At 45.2% G+C, this 23,545-nt stretch overlaps 2 protein-coding genes across 9 annotated transcripts in view; one reads left to right on the forward strand and one right to left on the reverse strand.

The window, feature by feature from the left end:
• Positions 1-23,545, forward strand: part of ANKRD31 (ankyrin repeat domain 31) — a 133,516-nt gene that overhangs the window by 35,749 nt on the left and 74,222 nt on the right. For all 8 annotated transcript variants that reach the window (XR_010588790.1, XM_065550081.1, XM_065550083.1 and 5 more), the window contains 5 exons: positions 1,141-1,809; positions 11,456-11,748; positions 12,121-12,260; positions 14,985-15,170; positions 19,243-19,385. Coding sequence is in view for 7 of the 8 variants with exons in the window: in XM_065550081.1 (XP_065406153.1) it covers positions 1,141-1,809; positions 11,456-11,748; positions 12,121-12,260; positions 14,985-15,170; positions 19,243-19,385 (1,431 nt within the window). In the remaining variant the exon portion in view is untranslated. The remainder of the gene's footprint in view (positions 1-1,140; positions 1,810-11,455; positions 11,749-12,120; positions 12,261-14,984; positions 15,171-19,242; positions 19,386-23,545) is intronic.
• Positions 4,903-10,303, reverse strand: LOC135972363 (uncharacterized). The gene is made up of 2 exons (XM_065550103.1): positions 7,747-10,303; positions 4,903-7,073 (listed from the first exon to the last, which is right to left on the reverse strand). The coding sequence occupies exons 1-2, from the start codon at positions 10,174-10,176 to the stop codon at positions 7,068-7,070; spliced, it is 2,436 nt and encodes an 811-aa protein (XP_065406175.1). The 5' UTR covers positions 10,177-10,303; the 3' UTR covers positions 4,903-7,067.

The following is a 23,545-nucleotide window of genomic DNA, read 5'->3' on the forward strand; positions in this document are numbered from 1 at the left end:
TAGCTTAATTCAGTAAAGTTTATCTAAATTCCATAAGGTTTGTTCAGGATATTACAGGACACTATTGTCAGTCTGTCACAGGCACATCTATTGGTGTCATGACAAAAATGACTATAAAACTGATGAAACTGCCTACAATAGCATGCAGCCAATCTGTGACTGCTAGTAGCAAATATCCCCAACAGGCAGTGATGGGACACTATATGGGGAGGGCTCTGAGTTACTACAGAGAATTTTTTCCCAGGTGTCTGGCTGGTGGGTCTTGCCAAAATGCTCAGGGTTCAACTGACTGCATATCTGGGGTCAGGAAGGAATTTCTCCCCAGGTCAGATTAGCAGAGACCCTGGGTTGATTTTTATTTTATTTTATTTTATTTTATTTTGCCTTCCTCTGTAGCATGGGGCATGGGTCAATTGAAGGTAAAACCAGGGTAAATGGTGGATTCTCTGTAACTTGAAATCTTTAAATCATGATTTGAGGACTTCAGTGACTCAGCCAGAGGTTAAGGTTCTATTACAGGAGTGGGTGGGTGAGGTTCTATGGCCTGCAGTGTGCTGGAGGTCAGACTAGATGATCATGATTGTCTCTTATTGCCTTAAAGTCAATGAGTCTAAATAACTATATTTACCCTACTTTTTGCATAATATTCAGCATTGGATGTGGGACAAACTTTCTGCACCCTGTCAGTAGTTGCATGTGATTTAAAACAAAACATACATATATTGTATCTGCAGTAGTCTGCACTTCTACTATTTGCTTTGACTACATAACGATTTAATGTCGTGCTAAAAAAGGAAGAGAAATCATCCTGAGCATTAACATGGGACATGAGTACCCTGAGAACAGGATGAGACCTTTGATCTCAAAATAGTGGTAGATTTATTCTGCATCTTATCCTGGATCTTCAGTAATAGGGGAGTCAGCAACTTAATTCATTCTGCCTTTATGACTAAGGGTACAGTCTAACCCCTATTAAGGTCAATGGGAATTTTTCCATTGTGGAAATTCTTAGGGGCTTGTAGCTTGCTTTATCAAAAAATTGTAACCCTAATATTATGAGTATTAATGAACCGTAAAGTAAATGTTCATTACATGTTTTTAGAAACATGTATCCATTTTTGTGAACATTTTTTCATTTAGATTTCACATCGATTAAATGATGAAGATGACTCTCCAGAAAGAAGCCTACTGTCAAGTGCAGTTGTAAAAGAGACATTAATGGCTCCAAAGGAATGGACACCACGGAATGTATTTCCAGGGGTTTTAAAAGATTGTCAAAGTGCCACTATGACCATTACTGAGATAGATATTACGGTAAAAGATAATTCTCTTGAGAAGTCTATACCTGACTTTATTTTATCATCAACATCAGAGAAGATTTCCAGGGAAACATTAACTGTACAAAGTATAATGGGTGATGAATTTGAAATTAGAGATTTGCTGAAACCACTCAGTGATTCAGAGAGTCCAGAAATGATAAACCCCTTGCATGACACATTACAGTGTCAAGGTGATGCTCTATCTGTAGATATATCAGTAGATGAGAACAGCAATGTCCTGCCAATAGACCTTCTGACAGCACTGAACTCCTTTTCAGAATTTGTAGTACAGCCTGTCCGTCAATTAGTAGGGAAGGAAAGAGAGCTTAATGCTGAAGAAGAACATGTGAGATCAGAATCCAGTATTTTCCAGATAGATGACTGCACTCAAATAACAGATAACAGTTTTGAACCTCAATTTTCTGTGAAGCAATTGGAAGAAATAAAAGCATTAACAGAGGCTCCATTTCAGTGTACTTTAGATGAACAAGTATGTACATGTTTTAATACCTATTTGAAATGTTTTGTGTATCTTACAATATTTTACTGAAGAGTTAATTTTTTCTAAGATGTTATTAGTCTTGGTACAGAATTATTGAGTCTGGAATTTACAGGTTTATTAGTCTTTTTTTTATTTAAAGTCTTCTAATCCTTTTCTACTTTTTCACGTCAGTTATTGAACTTTTTAGAATGGAGAAATCCTAGTAAACTTTGTCTACTTGCTTCATACTATTCTGTGCTATGCAATGCTATCTGCTTGTGCGTTCCCCATTGTTATAGTATCTAAGCATCTCACAGATATTTAAAAATAGAAATAATATCTCTTCTCAGCCTGTAGAATAACTAGCATGATTAGCTGAAAGGATTATTTTGTATCAAGTATCAGGGGGTAGCCGTGTTAGTCTGTATCTACAAAAATAACAAGGAGTCAGGTGGCACCTTAAAGACTAACATATTTATTTGGGCATAAGCTTTCGTGGGTAAAAACCTCACTTCTTCAGATGCATAGAGTGAAAGTTACAGATGAAGGCATTATATACTGACACATGGAGACCAGGGAGTTACTTCGCAAGTGGAGAACCAATGTTGACAGGGCCAATTCGATCAGGGTGGATGTAGTCCACTCCCAATAATAGATGAGGAGGTGTCAATTCCAGAAGAGGAAAAGCTGCTTCTGTAGTGAGCCAGCCACTCCCAGTCCTTATTCAAGTCCAGATTAATGGTGTTAAATTTGCAAATGAATTTATAACCTATAACATTACTGTAAAGTTATTGTAACAATTATAATAACATCACTATAACAGCCATGCTCAGTACATCATGAGCCTTCCAAAGACACCCGACATGACAAACTTTGCATTGGATACCACACAATCGTTTTACGAGGAATAACATGGAGGTGCTGGATGTTTCCCCAAGGTACAGAGTGTTACACCTCTCCTCTTAGTTTACTGCAGGAGGGTTAGTCACTGACTAGCTCAAAGGCAGTTTGTGTTATAGTTCTCCTGGCATCCAGCCATTAAGGCCGTGAGGCAGTATGCCTCGGTTTCCCCATTCACACACAGCAAACCAAATTTTTTATGGTTTTATGATTTCTCTGCTGTGATAAGCTTTAAACCTGTTTACAGGTATTAATTGAAAAGTAGCATTATCATAAGGTTTAACATCCGTGTCAAAATTCTTATCCCAAAAACTTAACATTAATACCAAAATTTTTATCACAGATGTGTGTTTACAAGTATCTTTATGATACCACACCCTCTGTTCAGATAGTGTAGTTTGAGGTTAGTTTGTTCATTACCCATGGTGTCCTTTGACACTCTCCCATGTAATCAGTCACTGGCTTTTCCTTCCCTCCATTGTTCCCCATTGTGTGGGCTCTTAATTTAATCATGTTTCTGGAATTTTGGTACCTCAGGGTCTGGCAAGATAGGTGTTCAGGGGGATCCTGCACATTGGCTGGCCCTTTGGGGAGCGGTCTCCCAACCCCAGGACTGTATATATGCAGAAAATCCAGCTCCCCTTTTGGGGTTACCCTGTGTTTCCCCCTCCCAGCACTGAGTCCTTCCCTGCTCCCTAGAGGGCTGTGATCTGTGCTCTCTGGGCTAGGTGTGTTTACCCTTCGGTCAGATGCACCTTTTCCCAGCAGCTCTCCCATAATTGCTTTCTGTGTTTCACCAGCGTGGGGAAAGACACCCCCCTCTCTGTCAGTTGAGCCATTTGTATTCTCACAAACTACCACCTGGCAGTTTCCTGGTCCCAACTCCTCTGCTGTTACTGGTATTGGAGCTGCATCTTGATTTAAAGACAGGTTTCAGAGTAGCAGCCGTGTTAGTCTGTATCCGCAAAAAGAAGAACAGGAGTACTTGTGGCACCTTAGAGACTAACAAATTTAGCTTATGCTCTAATAAATTTGTTAGTCTCTAAGGTGCCACAAGTACTCCTGTTCTTTTGATTTAAAGAGACACAGTTACTTTCCAAAAACTTATCAGAAATAGCATCCTGAAAAATTGGGACCTGGATTTGGGGTACCCTCTGCCACCTGTTTCTCTGAGGCTAACCTCACAGAACCAATATGATAGGTTTCAATTGCTTGGAGGGTTTCTGTGTTGAGGACAGCAGAACTAACATGAGCTATTGGTTGCCTGCTTCCTCTTAGCACAAGGCATTTATTCCTCAGGTGATCAGTGGAAATACACTGATAGCACCTTTTGGGCTCTTCTGCTTTTACAGGAGATTTGGGATGAAGGTTAGAGGAATGTTTATGGGTAAGAGAATGTTTAGGCTCCCAACCCCCTTCTCTCTTCCTAGGGGCAAAATGGGATCCTCCCTTTCCATCAGTTTTAAACCCCTTTTTCTGTGGCCTGCCCTCAATAAACGCCTGAAGGCATCAGCTAAAAAAGCCATCTCATCCACAGACTTTACGTCTTTGTCCCATTACATCCCTATGTCCTCATCCATCCACTTCCCTTGCTGGGTGTTCTTAGTAGTTCCAGGGCCTGTATAGCATGGCACACAACTCCAAGTGTGTTCCTTTGTGCAGGCAATATATTTGTAGAACTCCAGTTATTAAGTAATCTATTTATTCTAAGTCTCTATCTATCTATCTGTGCATGTATAACTTAAATGACATTTTGCTTTTAACACCACACACCATAATCCAGGCACAGCATTTCTTTTAATAGCTTGTGTCAAGGCTGGATCCCCACTTTGAACTTTAGGGTACAAATGTAGGGGCCTGCATGAAAACTTCTAAGCTTAACTACCAGCTTAGCTCTGGTTCCGCTGCCACCATTTCCCTCCCTGGGAAGCCTGAGAAACCTTTCACCAACTCTCTGGTGAGTACAGATCCAAACCCCTTGGATCTTAAAACAAGGAGAAATTAACCATCCCCCCTCCTTCCTCCCACCAACTCCTGGTGAACACAGATCTAATCCCCTTGGGATCTAAAACAAGGACAAATTAACTATCCCCCCTCCTTCCTCCCACCATCTCCTGGTGAATCAAGATCCAAACCCCTTGGATCTTAAAACAAGGCAAAATCAATCAGGTTCTAAAAAGAAAGCTTTTAATTAAAGAAAAAGGTAAAAATCATCTCTGTAAAATCAGTATGGAAATTAACCTTACAGGGTAATCAGACTTAAAGAGCTCAGAGGACTCCCCTCTAGTCTCAGGTTCAAAGTACAGCAAACAAAGATAAACACTCTAGTAAAAGGTACATTTACAAGTTGAGAAAAACAAAGGAAAACTAACACGCCTTGCCTGGCTATTTACTTACAAGTTTGAAATAGGAGAGACTTGTTTAGAAAGATGTGGAGAACCTGGATTGATGTCTGGTCCCTCTCAGTCCCGAGAACGAACACACTCACAAACAAAGAACACAAACAAAAGCCTTCCCCCCCACCCCCCAGATTTGAAAGTATCTTGTCCCCTTATTGGTCCTTTAGGTCAGATGCCAGCCAGGTTACCTGAGCTTCTTAACCCTTTACCGGGAAAAGGATTTTGGAGTCTCTGGCCAGGAGGGATTTTATAGTACTGTACACAGGACAGCTGTTACCCTTCCCTTTATAGTTATGACACGCCCCCCAAATCACAGATAGTGTTGGACGTTCGGTTCCACACTGGCTGTGATTTCTTCCTGGAGTTCTAGGAGAAAACAGAGTTAATAAGACACATGTACCTTTAGACATACTACTGATTATATAAAAACTAACAATATGTTTCATTCCAAGAACAATTATTAACCAGTTAACTCTGGGAAACTTTCCCGGGAGAGTGCATCAGCCACTTTGTTAGAAGCTCCCGAAATGTGTTGTATTTCAAAATCAAAATCTTGGAGAGCTAAACTCCACCGAAGAAGTTTTTTGTTATTTCCCTTGGCGGTATGAAGCCACTGTAGCGCAGCATGGTCTGTTTGTAGTTGGAAACGCCGTCCCCAAACATATGGGCGTAGCTTTTCCAGCGCGTACACAATGGCATAGCATTCCTTTTCGCTGATTGACCAATGGCTTTCCCTCTCAGACAGTTTCTTACTGAGAAACATGACAGGATGGAATTCTTGATCTGGTCCTTCCTGCATTAAAACTGCTCCCACGCCTCGCTCTGACGCATCTGTGGTTACTTGGAACGGTTCATCAAAGTCTGGGGCCCTTAGCACAGGGTCAGACATGAGTGTTGCCTTAAGCTGGGTAAAGGCCTTTTGACACTCATCAGTCCACTGAACTGCATTTGGCTGTTTCTTTCTGGTTAGGTCTGTCAGCGGGGCGGCAATTTGACTGTAGTGGGGTACAAATCACCTATAATATCCAGCCAAGCCTAAGAAGGATTGGACCTGTTTCTTAGACTTTGGAACCGGCCACTTTTGGATAGCATCCACTTTGGCCTGTAGGGGATTTATAGTTCCTTGACCCACCTGGTGCCCCAGGTAAGTCACTCTGTTTTGGCCTATTTGACACTTTTTAGCCTTAACAGTTAGTCCTGCCTGCTGGATGCGCTCGAAAACTTTTTCCAGGTGCTCCAGGTGCTCTGCCCATGAATCAGAAAAAATGGCCACATCATCGAGGTAGGCAACTGCAGATTCTCCCAATCCCGCTAGGAGACCATCTACAAGTCTTTGGAAGGTGGCGGGTGCATTTCGCAACCCGAAAGGGAGTACATTGAATTCATACACCCCTGCCTGGGTGACGAAGGCTGACCTTTCCTTAGCGGGTTCATCTAGTGGTACTTGCCAGTACCCCTTGGTTAAGTCTAAAGTAGAGATGAATTGGGCATGTCCCAATTTCTCCAATAGCTCTTCTGTGTGTGGCATTGGATAGTTGTCAGGACGAGTTACAGCATTTAGCTTACGGTAGTCCACGCAAAAGCGTATTTCCCCATCTGGTTTGGGAACTAGAACCACTGGAGATGCCCATGCACTCTTAGAGGGGCGGATTATACCCATCTGTAGCATGTCCTGGATCTCCCTTTGTATAGCAGTTTTGGCATGAGGTGACTCCCGGTAGGGTGGGGTTCTAATAGGGTGAGCATTACCTGTGTCAATGGAGTGGTATGCCCGTTCGGTCCATCCTGGAGTGGCTGAGAAAATTGGTGCAAAGCTTGTGCACAGCTCCTTGATCTGCTGTCGCTGCAGACGTCCAAGGGTCGTGGAGAGGTTCACCTCTTCCACGCCACCATCCTTTTTTCCTTCGTAGTAGACACCTTCAGGCCACTCCGCGTCATCTGTTTCCTGGGCTGTAAACTGGCAAACGTTTAATTCTCTGGAATAAAAGGGCTTAAGAGAATTAACATGGTATACCTTAGGCTTTATGTTGGAGGTGGGGGAGGCTATGAGATAGTTAACAGCTCCTAGGCGCTCCTGGACCGTGAATGGTCCTTCCCACGACGCTTCCATTTTATGGGCCTGGAGCGCCTTTAAGACCATGACTTGGTCTCCTACTTTGAAGGACCGTTCTCTGGAATGTTTATCATACCAGGCCTTTTGCTCTTCCTGAGCATCCTTTAGGTTTTCTTTAGCAAGGGCTAAAGAATGTCGGAGGGTGTTTTGTAGGTTGCTTACAAAGTCTAGAATGTTAGTTCCTGGAGAAGGCGTAAACCCCTCCCATTGCTGCTTCACCAACTGTAATGGCCCCTTAACCTCGCGGCCATACACAAGTTCAAATGGTGAAAACCCTAAACTGGGATGTGGTACAGCCCTGTAGGCAAAAAGCAACTGCTGCAACACTAGGTCCCAATCATTGGAGTGTTCATTTACGAATTTACGTATCATGGCCCCCAAAGTTCCATTAAACCTCTCCACCAGGCCATTGGTTTCATGGTGGTAAGGGGTGGCAACCAAGTGATTCACCCCATGAGCTTCCCACAGGTTTTCCATGGTCCCTGCCAGGAAATTAGTTCCCGAATCTGTAAGGATGTCGGAGGGCCAACCTACCCTGGCAAAAATGTCTGTTAATGCCTGGCACACACTTTTAGCCCTGGTGTTGCTTAAGGGTACTGCTTCCGGCCATCGGGTAGCAAAATCCATGAAAGTCAGTACGTACTGCTTTCCTCTGGGTGTCTTCTTTGGGAAAGGACCCAGAATATCCACAGCTACACGCTGAAATGGGACCTCAATTATGGGTAGTGGCTGGAGAGGGGCTTTAACCTGATCTTGGGGCTTTCCCACTCGTTGGCACACCTCACAAGACCGGACATAATTAGCAACGTCCTTGCCCATTCCCTCCCAGTGGAAGGACTTCCCCAACCGGTCTTTGGTTCTGTTCACCCCAGAATGGCCACTGGGATGATCATGGGCTAAGCTCAAGAGCTTTACCCGATACGTAGTGGGAACTACCAACTGTCTTTGAGGATGCCAGTCTTCCTGGTGCCCACCAGAAAGAGTCTCCTTGTATAAAAGTCCTTGTTCTACAACAAACCGTGATCGGTTAGAAGAGCTGAGAAGCGGTGGGGTGCTCCGCGCCGCTGCCCAAGCTTTCTGAAGGCTGTCATCTGCTTCCTGCTCGGCCTGGAACTGTTCTCTTGATGCTGGAGACATCAGTTCCTCCTTGGACTGTGGACTGGGACTTGGTCCCTCTGGAAGCGATGCAGGTGCTGGGGCTGTTTCCACTGACTGTGAACCGCTGTCCGCTGGTGCACTATGTGGTAACTCAGGCTCTGGCTGAGCCTCTTGGGTAGGGTTATCTGCTGCTTCTGCCAGTTCAGGCTCGCTGGTGCCCTCTGGCGTTGGAGTTGTAGACGGGTTTGCAAGCGCTGGACTCAGTGCTGGCAGTGATTCTGGTGCTGGTTGCGTTGCCAGTTCCGGTTCTGGGACTGGCTTTGGCTGGGTCTCTGGGATTGGATCCACTACGGCTGTTGCAGTCATTGGCAGGGGATCCTGTTCCACCACCTTTGTCTGGGTCTCTGGTAACACAGACGGGGCCCTGGTGGACGGCTCAGGAACAGGGATGGGGGTGAAAGCTTGCTTAGCCTGGCTGCGGGTGACTATTCCCACCCTCTTGGCTAGCTTCACATGGTTGGCCAAATCTTCCCCCAGCAGCATGGGAATGGGATAATTGTCATAGACTGCAAAAGTCCACATTCCTGACCAGCCCTTGTACTGGACATGCAACGTGGCTGTAGGCAAGGTTACAGACTGTGACACGAAGGGTTGAATTGTCACTGTAGCCGTCGGGTTGATGAGTTTGGGGTCCACTAGGGATTGGTGGATAGTTGACACTTGAGCCCCAGTGTCCCTCCAAGCGGTAACCTTCTTTCCGCCCACTCTCAAGGTTTCCCTTCGCTCCGAGGGTATGAGAGAGGCATCTGGGTTTGGGGATCTTTGGTGTGATTGGGGTGTAATGAACTGTAATCGGTTGGGGTTCTTGGGGCAGTGAGCCTTTATATGTCCCAGTTCATTACATTTAAAACATCGCCCTGCTAAGGTATCACCGGGACGATGTTGGTTGGTGGAGACTGGTGTGGTGGGGTGAGAAGGCGTCTGGGGTTTCCCTTGGGATGTGGGTGGGGCCTTGGGTTGTCCCCGGTGGTAAGGTTTTGTTTCGGCTTGCCCCTTCTGATATTCGCTCCAACTGCTACTAGTTTTTTTCTTTTCTGCCACCTCCACCCATTGGGCTCCAATCTCCCCCGCCTCAGTTACAGTTTTGGGCTTCCTATCTAGGATGTACCTTTCTATTTCCTCAGGAACACCCTCTAAAAACTGCTCCATTTTTACTAGGGAAAGCAGATCTTCCAGAGATTTAACATTTGCTCCTGATACCCAGGCATCACAATTTTTGTCAATGTGGTAGGCATGACGGGTAAATGACACATCTGGTTTCCACTTTAGGGCTCTGAACCGCCAACGGGCATGCTCGGGTGTTAGCCCCATTCTGAGTCTGGCCTTGTTTTTAAAAAGTTCATAACTGTTCATGTGTTCCTTAGGCATTTCAGCCGCAACCTCTGCTAAGGGTCCACTGAGCTGCGGCCTCAGCTCTACCATGTACTGGTCTGCAGCGATGCTGTATCCAAGGCAGGCCCTTTCAAAATTTTCTAAGAAGGCCTCAGTATCATCGCCTGCCTTGTAGGTGGGGAATTTTCTGGGATGGGAAGTGGTACCTGGAGAGGGGTTGTTGGGATGGGCTGTTGTATCCGGCTTAGCCTTTGCTACTTCCAGTTCATGCTTCCTTTCTTTTTCTTTCATCTCCATCTCTTTTTCTTTCAGCTCCATCTCTCTCTTGTGGGCCTCCTCTTTGGCTTTTTCTTCTCTTTCTCTCTGCTCTGTCTCAAGTTTTGTTAATTGAAGCAGTCTCTGATGTTTTCTTTCATTTTCTTCTGCTTCTAGTTTGGCCAGTTCTATTTTTTTAGCTACTTCTTTGGTAGTCATTTTCCTGTTTTCTTGTGCTGGGTCACCCCCTCTGCAGTTGACTGAAACTGGGAAGCTCTCAGCTCTGGCTGCTGCTGAGTTAACAGAGACTTTCTAACTAGCTACTCCCGAGGATGTAAAAAGAAAAAAAAACACAATTCAGTTTGTAAATTCCTTTTACCTTTGTTTGCCCATTTGAACACTTCTCTTAACAAAGGACCTGTTAAAAAAACTTAACACCTCTGCCTTCAGGCAAGGAGAGATAAGATATGCATCTATCTACCTCCAGCTGGGCTTTCCAAGCAGCTAGAAGGAAAAAAAAATCTCACTGGCTTTTGGGTTTAAAATTATCCCACCGCTATGCCACCATGTCAAGGCTGGATCCCCACTTTGAACTTTAGGGTACAAATGTAGGGGCCTGCATGAAAACTTCTAAGCTTAACTACCAGCTTAGCTCTGGTTCCGCTGCCACCATTTCCCTCCCTGGGAAGCCTGAGAAACCTTTCACCAACTCCCTGGTGAGTACAGAGCCAAACCCCTTGGATCTTAAAACAAGGAGAAATTAACCATCCCCCCTCCTTCCTCCCACCAACTCCTGGTGAACACAGATCTAATCCCCTTGGGATCTAAAACAAGGAGAAATTAACTATCCCCCCTCCTTCCTCCCACCACCTCCTGGTGAATCAAGATCCAAACCCCTTGGGTCTTAAAACAAGGAAAAATCAATCAGGTTCTAAAAAGAAAGCTTTTAATTAAAGAAAAAGGTAAAAATCATCTCTGTAAAATCAGTATGGAAATTAACCTTACAGGGTAATCAAACTTAAAGAGCTCAGAGGACTCCCCTCTAGTCTCAGGTTCAAAGTACAGCAAACAAAGATAAACACTCTAGTAAAAGGTACATTTACAAGTTGAGAAAAACAAAGGAAAACTAACACGCCTTGCCTGGCTATTTACTTACAAGTTTGAAATAGGAGAGACTTGTTTAGAAAGATGTGGAGAACCTGGATTGATGTCTGGTCCCTCTCAGTCCCGAGAACGAACACACTCACAAACAAAGAACACAAACAAAAGCCTTCCCCCCCACCCCCCAGATTTGAAAGTATCTTGTCCCCTTATTGGTCCTTTAGGTCAGATGCCAGCCAGGTTACCTGAGCTTCTTAACCCTTTACCGGGAAAAGGATTTTGGAGTCTCTGGCCAGGAGGGATTTTATAGTACTGTACACAGGACAGCTGTTACCCTTCCCTTTATAGTTATGACAGCTTGACTACCAGTAGTTTGAAGTAATACTTTTTGTCACAGCTTGTAGGTAACCAGAAGAACCAGGATTTGATAATTTCTGATTATTGCAATGTCGCCTCTTATGACAAACAAGCTGGTGAAGGAAATTCCGGTTCAATAGAGAATACCTCGGGTATAGAAACTACCAAAGCAACTTCTTGTATATTAAGGAGGTCAACTCGATTAAGAGAAAACTGCACTAGAAAGCACATAGATGAAGCTTCCAGTTGTTATAACATGCTAGAAGAAACTCACCAAAGAATATATAGTAATGACGAAGAAACAGGAAATAAACCTTCATCTAAAGATTTTGGGTATGACATATATAACATAAAAAGCTTACTTTTCTTCATGCATGAACTCTTTATCTCTCTCTTCCAATTTATTTAATAAATATGAAACTTACATGCCACTCATTCCTCATTTGTACTATGTAAATGTTCATTTAAGTTACCTGAAAGGTAAAGATTTTACATTTTCTTAAAAACACTCAAGGTCATATTCTGCATTGATTTATACTCCGTACAATCCTATTGAAGTTTGTGTGATTATGAGAAGTATGCATCTGCACATAATTATAAACCTCCTTTACAAATTAAATGTTTACTTCTAAATCTAGTATAAATATTACATTGTTTTATAAAGTGGTGAATATTTTTATTCATTCTGAACAAATCTCTCATCAGTAGAACACAAGACTCTGCTTGTAAGGACAGCAAAGAACAGCAATCAGAGCTGGAAGCCAGTACATACCAAGGATCAACTATGGATGTAAACAGCGAGGTTGAGCAGATGAGGAAAAGCCAAAGGCTTGCAAAGAAAATTAGTAAGAGATGCTTCTGACATTTATTTGCCAGATAAGTTACTCTTCTGTTGAACTGATTCAAACAAATGTACTGAACCAGAAAAGTATAAATTTGTTGGATGGTATTTTCAAAGCCACTGAAATGTGCATTTATGAGCTACCTTTTTAAAAAACTTTATATACATTAGTTTTAATAATAATCCATGATACTTTGTACCAGTTTTTATTTCACTACTTACAGTACAGACTCTAATAATTGACTTGCTTACACACATCCTTCATAAAATTTAAGAAAAACATTCAGGGGTGGAAATCTAATTTAGTAACATTATAATTGAAATGACTGAATATTCTGAAACACCAAAACAAAACAAAAAATAGATCCAGAGTACAAATGTAAGTCCTACAGTCTGATTTGCAAAGGCAAACTCTGCCTGTGCAGTCTCTCTGAAGTCAGTGTGACTCAGCATACACAGGAATTCACCCCAATGGAGCAGATTGCAGGTTTCAATCTATTTTATGTATTTTTATGACCTCCATCACAGTTATATCTGTGCACCTCACACTCTGTGATATATTTATCCTCACAACACTCCTGTAAAGTAGAGAAGTCTTATTATTCCCATTTTACATGTGAGGAACTGAGGTGTAAAGAGACTTGCTCAAGGTTACACAGGAAGTCTGTGGCAGAACACTGAATTGAACCTGGGCCTCCTGACTCCTTCGTCCCCTAACTACTTTTAAGATTGGAGTGTTATAATTATTTTCATTTATGCAAGTCCAGTTTGGCTTTAACTGTGTACTTAATATATTTAATTTTTTTTGAAGGTATACGTTATATGAACTATAATAGTAGTATAATATAAGTTGTTAATTATAAATCTATCACTACCCAGCACCTTGCTTTCATGAAGGGTTGTCAGTATTTCCACTATAACCATGCTTATGATGGGTTTTCTAATCAGATGACTAATATTTATTTAAAATAAAGTCAGCAACAGGTTTTCATTCAAGAGCAAAATGTTTTTTTAAAAACCAAATGCTCAAAATAAAATGTATTTTTCTGTTTTCATCATGATTGGCTGTAGTTATATGGCCAAATCCTATTGCATAGAGTAAAATTAATGTACGTCAGTGTTCACCAATCGGTCGATCGCGATTGACTGGTCAATCCTGGAGATTCTACCAGTTGATCGCAATCTCTGGCTGCAGCGGGGCTGCCACTAAGGCAGGCTCCCTGCCTGCCCCAGCCCCACACTGCTCCTGGAAGCAGCTAGCATGCCCCCATGGCCCTGGGGGAGGGGGAGCAGGGGTCTCCATGTGCTGCTCCTGCCTGCAAACACCTCCCTGGCAGCTCTCATTGGCCGGGAATGGGGAACTGTGGCAAATGGGATCTGCGGGAGCGGTGCCTGCAGGGAGGGGCAGCACGTGGAGCCACGTGCCCCCCTCAGGGGCTGCAGGGGTGCATTGGCCCCTTCTGGGAGTGGTGTGGGGCCGGGGCAGGCAGTGAGCCTGCCTTAGCCCCGCTGTGCCGCCACTGACCAGGAGCCGCCCGAGGTAAGTGCGGCCTGCGGGAGCCCGCACCCCAGCCCTGAGCCCCCTCCTGGAGCCAGCACCCCATATCCCCTCCTGCACCCCAACCCCGTGCCCCAGGCTCAGCCTGGAGCCCCATCCCACACTCCGAACCTCTTGCCCAGAGCCTGCACCCCAGAGCCTCGGAAGGGACGGGGTAGATCCTGGGTTGCACTTACATTCAAAAAGTGATCTTGTGTGTATAAAGGTTAGAGACCACTCATGTACATGGACTTTCCTCCATTTCAAAAATATCAAAAGTTTGAAGATTGGAATCTTTAGCCACAACCAGCCAGGCTGCTTGTGCAGCCTGCAACCACAGAATATGGAGAGGGGTAGCTCTCTACTCCCACATGAGCAAAATTTTAAGCTATTGGAGCTGCACAATGCATGAACCATGCTTGTGCCCTTGCCATGCCTCCTGCCTGGCCATAATCCATCCCCATCCTTCTGCCTTCCAGCATAGACAGCAGCCCTGGAACACTTCTCCGCAGCACGAAGGGAGCATGCAGAATTCCCCACTGTTGGTAAAGTGTAGTCTTGTGCCCCAGTACAGTTGAAATGGTTCCACTGCATTTGAATCCTTCCATGGGTGCATAATGGAAAGCAGGATTTGTTCCAAAGTATAATAATAGTGTTTGTTTCTATATTTTGTTTTGTAAACTTAGAAACATACGTAAAACACAAAACATAAAATAATTGCTAATAAATGCCATAGGTTTGGTAAGGAAGAGAAGAGTGACTAAGCAACTAGCTATATATTGACTGCTTTTCTTTCAAAGAACTGTAGCGCATGGATAGCAGATTTGATCAAACTTGTTGAAAATGATTAATGCACTTTGTCTAGAATGTAGACAGCCAAGAGTTTAAAAAACCCACTGTTTAAAAGCCATATTCTTTCATTCTGTGCATTGAACCTATTTGATATCAGGAGATTAGTGCAAAGTTTATGGGGTTAAATACAATCTTTAGTTAGTGAGATTGATGTTTACGTATTTTACTGAAGGAGCAACTTTCTGAAATGTCTGTTTTTGGCAGGTTAGTAGTTGGGCAAAAATTCTTGTTGACAAGATTTTTCTTCAGAAAACTTGTATGCTAACTGTAGTGCTGAGGCCAAAACAATAATCAAATATATTTTTTCAGTTTACCAGATCTTTATTTTATGTTTTTCAGCAAAACAAACCTCTGTTAAAAAAATTTCAAATACTGCACCTGTTGCCTCCATTCCTCTTTCAAAAATCTATAGGAAAAATCTTTTTGGTGAGACCTTACTGCATAAAGCTGTTGCTGAAGATGATACAGACCTTGTACTTAAAATTATAAAAGTTGGTGCAAATGTAAATACTCAGGATTATGCTGGTAAGTTTCAATTCCAGTTAAAAGATAATTTTATATCTTTTATAACAAATATATAAGCATAAGTAATAAATGTTAATGCTACCGGATCACAAACAGAAAGATGTTTTAGAGTTGATCCACCACTTTTTTGAATTCTTATTAGTTTAAGTTCTTGTAAGTTCTCACAAGACAGGTAATAAATGTGTAGACCCATATATGTAATATAGACATTACCTCCAAAACTCCATGTTAATGCACTGATTTTATACTCTTCTGGCATGCACAATCTGTAAAACAGCCCAGAATTTGGCTTGATGGATTCAATCTTGTTCCTTTTGAAGTTAATGAGAGTTTTGCCCTTGACTTAAAGGGGAAAAGGATTGTGTCAAATTTAGAGCTGCACACAGCTATGGTCAGTGCAGCTCAGGGCTTACATACTGCCTTCATCTTTCCCAAATCCTCTTTCCTCCATTGAGTAGAATCGCTGCCTGGGTGGCAGAACCAAGGTGAGTGGGAGTGGGGCCTAGTTCCCCTGCAATGGAATACTCCTGGGGGAATTCTGCGCCACCTCGCATGTGCAGAATTCATGTCCCCCCACAGATTTCTTTGCTTCCCCGCAGAAAAATGACTTTCTGAGGGGGAAGCAAAGAGAAGCCACAAGAGTGGTCATGCGACCCTCCCCAGCAGTATGTTTTGGGTGCCCAGGGCAGCTGGCAGAGAGAGAAATTACTGTGAGGTGGGGGCAGGACTGGGGAAGACCTGGCTAGTGGCTCCTACCCTGTGCCGGGCTCAGCTGCTATTCCGGCTGGGCTGGGGAGGACAGGACTTCCTCTTCCCCTGCACAGCATTCAGAGCTGGGTCAGCCCCAGCCCCAGATTTCTCCCCAGGCTGCAGGAAGCTCTGCAAACTCCCTCCCCGACCCCGCTCCTCAGCTTCAGGAGGAGGGATCCCTGTAGGGGGAGCTGCTCCCCCATCCGCCCAATCCCCCATGCATCCAGATCCCCTCATGCCCAGACCCTCCGGCTGAGCCTCACCTCCCCACACACACCCAGAACCTCTCCTGCCAAGTTCCACTCCCCCTGCACTTGTACCACTGCAATGAGTCACCTGGATCCCCACCCCACCGAGCCCCAACCAGCAGCACCTGGATTCCCATCCTCACTGAGCCCCCACTTTGGTCTTGACCTCCCTGCAGAGTCCCATTACTGTTGCACCCAGAACCCCTGTGCATCCAGATCGCACACACACAGATCCCCCACTGAGCTGCCCAACCCCAGATTGCCTCACACAGAACCCTCTCAACCTACACCTGGTTCCCCTCACACTAAGTCCCTCCGCACTTGGATCCTGCCAGGCTGAGTCTGCATGCCCACACCTGGTGCACCTGGCACAGAGGGGCAGGGCCCTGGCATGTTTCTGGGGCAGGCCTGGTCCTTGCACGGTGTCAGGGTTGGGTGCAGCCTCACCATTGAGTCTGTGTCCCGGGGGGAGCTGCAGAGTGATCTCCCACCTCTGTGCAGCCACTGGCCTGTGCTCCCCAATGCCATCCTGGAACTGCCACATTTATCTGACAAATAAAATTTGCAGGATTTTAAAATATTGTGTGCAGAATTTTTCATTTTTTGGTGTATAAATTTAAATTTTTTGGTGCAGAATGCCCTCACGAGTAAATGGAAATATTTTAGAGGCTGATATATGTTTCTGCCCCAACATGTTGTTCCTTGTAAGCTGTGTGCATGCATAGGAGGGTGGAGGTGAAAGTGGGACTGGTGGGGTTGGAGCAGCTGCTGTGGCTCATGGGATTGGGCCGGGGAGCAGATAGGAACATCTACCTCCTGCTAAGTCTCAGTAGCTCCCCATGCTCCCAATGCAGAGAACCCAACCGGCCCCCTCAGCCATAGGCGCCGAGTTTCTAATCTGCTGGGGAGTGCTCCCCCCCGGCTCTGCCCAGGCCCCGCCCCCACTCCACTCCTTCCCCCAATTCCCCACCCCACCTTGCTTCTTCCCACCTCTGCTCTGCCCCGCCCCTTCCACGCCCAGTTCCGCCCCCCCCCAAGCGTGCTGTGCCCTCACTTCTTGCCCCTTCCCCCCCAGCGCTGATCGGCGGGGCCTGCTGGTGGGCAGGAAGCACTAGGGGGAGGGGCAGGTGCTGATCTTGGGGCTGCCAGTGGGTGTTCAGCACCCACCATTTTTTCCCACGGAGTTGGCACCTATGCCCTCAGCCCAGTGGCGTAGCCAGGGTTGCTGCCGAGGAGGAGCGGCAGAGAAAAAAGGCGCCAGTCCTTCGGCGGCATTTCAGTGACCCTGCGCATGCGCCGAAATGACGCCGAAAGACGGAGCGGCGCATGCGCAAGGCTGCCGAAATTATTATTTTTTCGGCGGCCCCGCTCCCCTGGGCAGAGCGCGGGCCCCGCTTCCCCATCCGGAGCGCTGTCCGGGGCACCGAGACCCCCGGCCATGCTCTCGAGGCTATATAGTCCCGGGGAGAGCGCCCTGAGTCCCAGCCCCGCTCTCACAGCCGGAGCCATGGATGAGCGACGGAAGAGAGTGGGCCCCGCTTCCCCATCTGGAGTGCTGTCCGGGCGCCGAGACCCCCAGCCACACTCTCAGGGCCGGAGTCCTGAGCAGAGCGCCCTGAGTCCTGGCCCCGCTCTGCCGGCTGGAGCAACGGGAGCCCGCTCCCCCGGCCAGCCTGAGTGCCGGCCCTGCTTCCACAGCCGGAGCGCCGCCCAGAGCACCACGAGCCCCCCGGCTCCTCTCCACCGGGCGGAGTGCTGTCCTGAGTGCTGTGAGCCAGGGTCTGGCTCCCCCAGCCGGAGCGCCGGGCAGAGCGCTGCTACTCCGGGCACTGTGGAGCAGGGCCGCCGAAGGATGGAGTGGAGCATGTGCAGGGACGCCGAAATAAGAATAATTTTGGCAGCCCTGCGCATGTGCCGCTCCGTCTTTCGGCGGCATTTCGGCGCATGCGAAAGACGGAGCGGTGCGGAATTCTGGGCTCGGGGGAGCAGGCGCTCCCCTTGCTCCCCCCTAGCTACGCTACTGCCTCAGCCCCAGATTTCCCTCCCTCCCTCCCCATGCAGAGCATCTCTGCTCCACCTGCTACTCAACCTTTGATTGCTACAGTTCTGCTGTCCACAAAGGTGGAAGTTGGATTTGCTCCATATGACCAGAAAGGGAAAAGAAAAATGAATAAACATTTTTCATCATGTTATTTCTCATTTTCCAGCCATTCTTAGATGTTCTTAAAGCAGGAGGTCAGACTAGGTGATCACAATGGGGCATTAAAGTCTACGAGTTTATACATTTAATGATGCTTGGAGATACTGAAATGGACCATCAACATGATCCCCACCATTATTAATTGCTAGTGTCTGTTCCTGAGACAGGAACATATGTTGTATTATTCATAGCTCAGTTTCTTTATTTTCTCACTTCTCTGTAAATTATCATCTTCAGTGTGACTGACTAAATAACAAGACCACATAAAAGGGTTGTCAGGTATATCTATATAGCAGCTGGGAGGTATAATTCCCCGTTTGGGTAGACTTAGACGTGCTAGCTGTGCTTGAGCTAGCACGTCTAGTACCTCAGATGAGCTTGTGCTCAGGTAGCTAGCCCAAGCCGCCCCGCATGGTGCTGTAGCCCCACTGCTATTTTTAGCATGCTTGCTCAAGCAGAGCTAGCACATGTATGTCTACCCATGCTGGGAGTTATACATCCCAACTACTGGTTAGACATACCCAGGGTGTAAAAGTTTCATTCACAGAGAAATTGCCGGTATGCAAAGGTTAAGTTTTCTTTCCTTTTTGAGCCAATACATAATCTAACATCTACATTTGTTATAATGGCATGCAGTTCTTAGGTAAGTGCAGATTTTGGCAGTTAGGATCTCTCATCTACATCACTTTTGAACCATATAAAAATTTGTCACATGGTCAACTTATTCTTAAAATATTGCAATTTCTAATAAATTTAGACTATCTTAAAAATTAAAACTTTATCAAATAGTCTGCAAAATTGATAAAAATTGGTGTCAAGAATATTATTCAAATAGGAAATGTAAGATTTAGTTGACAATTTTCCTCTGTCATAGGTTGGACTCCACTACATGAAGCCAGTTTGGCAGGTTTTTATAAGACAGCAAATGAGCTTTTGAAAGCAGGAGCTGATGTTAACTGTAAAGGAAGTGAACAAGTAACACCAATACAGGATGCAGTTAAAGAGGGACATTATGCGGTATGATTTCTATATTTGGGCACAAACTACATTTTACATATAAAAAATTCCTGTGGTTGGGTCAGGGAGATCACCTATCATTTCAGTTTCATTACATGTGCTGCTAATTATTTAGAATTTAGGGTTACATTTTAAGATTTCAAGGTATTTGGAATTCTTGTTGCCCAACTTCAGATAAAATCATGAGCAACACTTTACAGATTTGTTCTTTAGTGTGTGATAGCAGAAATTAGCTGCATTTTTCTAACTGTTTTTTGGGATATTTTACTAAATTGTATACTAAAACAGCACAGAAAAGGTAATCTAAATTGATAATGCTACAAGTCTCATGCTTCAGGTTGTCTGAGGACATCAAAACACATTATTGCACAACTGAATATGGTTTTTGTACTGCCTTTTGAAGTATGAGACTGCTGTTGGAGACAAAATATTGGACTGAAAGTAGATCAGCGTTTTGATCTGGACTGACACCAATATTTTTTCTATTTTTTTCCCGTGTGCATAACAAATGGCTTCTAGAGCTCAAGTTTAAAACTTATGGATATAGTTTCTCCTGCTATATTATCTCCTCCACTTACTCTGCCCTTTCCCTTATTCTTGCTACCTCTTTGGTCACTCATAATCTTTATCTCCTTCCTCTCCATTGATTAAGAACTATTTCCATATTAGTAACTGTACATGTGCCTATGCATGCGGTTGTGTCATAACCCACACCTGAACCCTAAATCATGTGTCTGAAGGAGTGTAGAGAGTGAGCAAGCTAGTGTGCCTGAGGGGTGTGGGTAAGGGCCTTGTACCAGGACTCAAGTTTCAATAGTCCTCCACTCCCATTCTGACAATGCATTGAACCCTTTTCTTCCTGACCCTTACCCACTCTATAGAGGTTCCTTTCCCACCGTTTTCAGTGGTAGTAGCGTGCTGCAGTGACCAGCTTTCCGTTGAACTCATACAGATCAACACAGGTGAAAATGCATCCTGCTCTGAGAGCAGCCACTTGGCCCACTGAGCACACTTAGGTGCTTTTCAATGTGTGGTCAGAGTGCACTGTCTTCCATGACTTCAGCCAGAGTGGCAGGAACATACACCTGTACCGGGAAATTTCATGGAGGCTGGAGCAGGCAGGCATTGAGCGGACTCCAGCCCAGTGCCGGGAACACGTGAACCAGTTAAGGCTTCGATACAGGAGCACAAAAGACTCAAACTGTCTCTCTGGGACGACTTCTTGTACATGCCCCTTCTATGAGGAGCTTGACCAGGTGCTGTCAAGGGTTCCTGGTACAGAACCTGAAGTGGTTCATGATCCCATCCTCAACCTCACCAGCCTCATTGTCCAATCGGATGCTGATGAGGGCTAGAGTGATGAGGCATCACGGACCATGGAGGGTGCCCCAGAAGACATGGAGGATGAAGAGCATGTGATTCTGCACCTCTCTCTGGTGGAGCCTGTTGAGGAAGCCACCTACCCCGATGAACCCAAGGAGGATCCCGAGTCACGGCAGGAACCAAAACCTAAGGCTGGTAAGTTACAATGGACCTTCCCTGCCAATAACCCCTCTTCATCTTGTGCTAAATTTGAAATACTGTGCACTGACTATTCCCCTCTAGATAATATGCCATGCATTGCTATGTGTCTGTGAGTTTGAACTGCAGTGCTGAAAGCCATGGAATTGTCATGCCCCCTCTCCCTACCAAACTCCTCTAACTCTCCCCTGCTCCAGCCAGCCCTTGCTTCCCCTCCCCGCAACAGTCCCCAAGCAAGACATAGTTATAAATCAATGATTTTATTGATTTCTGACGAACCTGTATTATGCATTTGGATAAAGCTATTTCTTAAAAACAGATTATTCAGGAAAAATCATTGCCCCTGTGTTTGTGTATTTCTTGGCCAGCAGTCAGACAGCAAAGGTTCTGGGGCTGCACAGACCATGGGAAGGAAGGGGTCAGGTTAGAAAAATCCCAGTTGGGGATGGGACAGTTGTAGAAAGCTTATAGTAGGTTGTCTAAAGTTAGTAACAGCTGTCTTTTGTCTTTTAAAGATTACACAGTTTCAGTGCTTCTCCCACCTGCCTGAGCTTACCATCACCTTGCAAGTGGCAGCTATGTGGAATGGGGTGGGTGGATGGAGGGGATGTTAGGTCTGGGAATGGGGAGGGAACAGAACTCAGTTCTAAAACACTTTGGTTCTCTGAGGAAATGTTAGTCACAGCAGTCTTTTCTCCCTTGGAAGATTACAAAATTGTTATTGTCCCTGTCCCTGGTGTGTTGCCTCTCCCTGCACTGAGCTATGCTGCACAAGCATATTTCAGCAAGTTTCCAGGGTAGCAGAAACTCTAGCTGGGTCTTGAGGTTTTACAGCAGTGCAACTCTGCTTGATCCACCTTCATAGCTGACCAACCCCCTTCATTTAGCAATATGTAGAGGAGTGACCATTAGCAGAAACATCTCTCTGGCATAGATTGCAGATCTCCTCCACGGGACAGAGAGCCACTTCTCTTTTCCATTCTGGTCTCTTGGAAACAGCTATGTTCTCCAAATGTTAGCCAGCCTTTAAAAAAGGAATTGCAAACTAGTAACTTTAGCACCCTGGAAGGAACTGCCACTCTCTCTTCCCCCTGCCCACTACCTTGAGACACTATGAACATTTACATTTTTAAAAAATATTAGTACAGTTTATTTACCATTAGTAGCCTGTGCTCCTTCCTCATGGGCTGCAAAAGTTGCCTAAGAACCAAGGATCGTTTAAAAGTCACATTCATGGAATGCTGAAAAGTATCAATATTGTGGCCTTCTACAGTAAAGTTATGTTATGTGGGGGGATTTCTGAGCTTTTTCCCAAGGACAAAAATTGTAATTCTACCCTTCTCTTTCAGTTGGTAGGACCTTCAGTTCCTGGGAGTGAAACCTCCACAAAGAGGGCTGGAGCAATGCCCCAGAGATGGACAGAGAAGAACCCAGGAAGAGCTGCATATAGGCGTGGGCAGGGGAAACCAGGAACCATTTCAATTCCTCTGGGCGTGGAAGGATTGGGCACTTCATCAGGAAGAGACACTGATGTACTGGTTCATGGAGTAGGAAGCACAGCACAGAGAATGGGAGCATTCCCCCATTGGACTTGTGGCTGAATGAGTTCGAGGTCAACCTGCTGCCGAGGCTACTGAACCAGTCCATGAACCGCCACCTCCATTTCTTCCTCCAGCTGCCAAGCAGGATGCTGCTGAGCCAGAGGATCTTGTTTCAAGAACCCCCCCTAAGTGACTGGGAGAAGAACAAAGCCTGCAGGACTCCTCGGGCTTCACCCACCACTAGCACCCAAAACCCCTCACAGGGAACTCCGCTGAGTGACCAGGACGGGAATGATGAGTCTGCAGGAGTTCCAGAACCCCACCAAGTGCCCATCCCCCAAGTCCCTTACAGGAGACATTCCCGTTTTTCTCCAAAAGTCACTTTCTCCTGTCATTCCTTCTTGTCAGGAGGTGGTCAAGGAGACAGATACAGAGTCAGTAATATATGGCTGGTGTTCTCACTTGCATTCCCTTTATTTTTTAAAGATTTGTTTTTGACCCTTCCTTTTAAAAATTATTTCAATTACCCATTCTATCTAATACTTTTAATAAATATTATCGTTTCCTAGATAATAGGAAGTGTGGCCCCTCCTTCCTAAGTTTGGTGAGCTGCAGATGATTTCAGATTCAGAATTTCACAGCACATGAAATTGAATGGTATATAATTATCTGATGCCATGATACTGCGAATACTTTTCTGTCTGTCCCCCACCAAACCCTCCCTCCTGAGGCTCAGAACTATACTAAGTCCCAAGGATACATGGGAGGGATGAGAAAGTGCAGTTAGTATTGTGTTCTTACAGAAAGTGCTACTAGTTTTCAACGCAACGGAAGTCGGAAACACAGAAAATGGGTAGATGAACATCTGTATGGATTAGTTCACATGCAGAAAATTGAAACAGTACCAGTAGCAACACAGGCAATGACACCATCTGCCACTACCCTGTGCATAAATGCCCCCCTGTTCCCACTGAAAGCTTAACCAGCTTCAGTGGTAATAGGGATTAGTGCTCTGTAACAGCCCCTAAATGCAGTTAGGACTGCTGACAATGAATGGTCAAAAAACAAAATGACTGCATACCATGCAGAATGGCTGAA

Source organism: Chrysemys picta, chromosome 6 (assembly GCF_011386835.1).
Source record: "Chrysemys picta bellii isolate R12L10 chromosome 6, ASM1138683v2, whole genome shotgun sequence".
NCBI classification, from domain to species: Eukaryota; Metazoa; Chordata; order Testudines; family Emydidae; genus Chrysemys; species Chrysemys picta.

What these genes read in the sequence shown, in the direction of transcription:
- LOC135972363 (XM_065550103.1), bottom strand. Translation starts at nt 10,176, where the DNA reads ATGACTACCAAAGAAGTAGCTAAAAAAATAGAACTGGCCAAACTAGAA.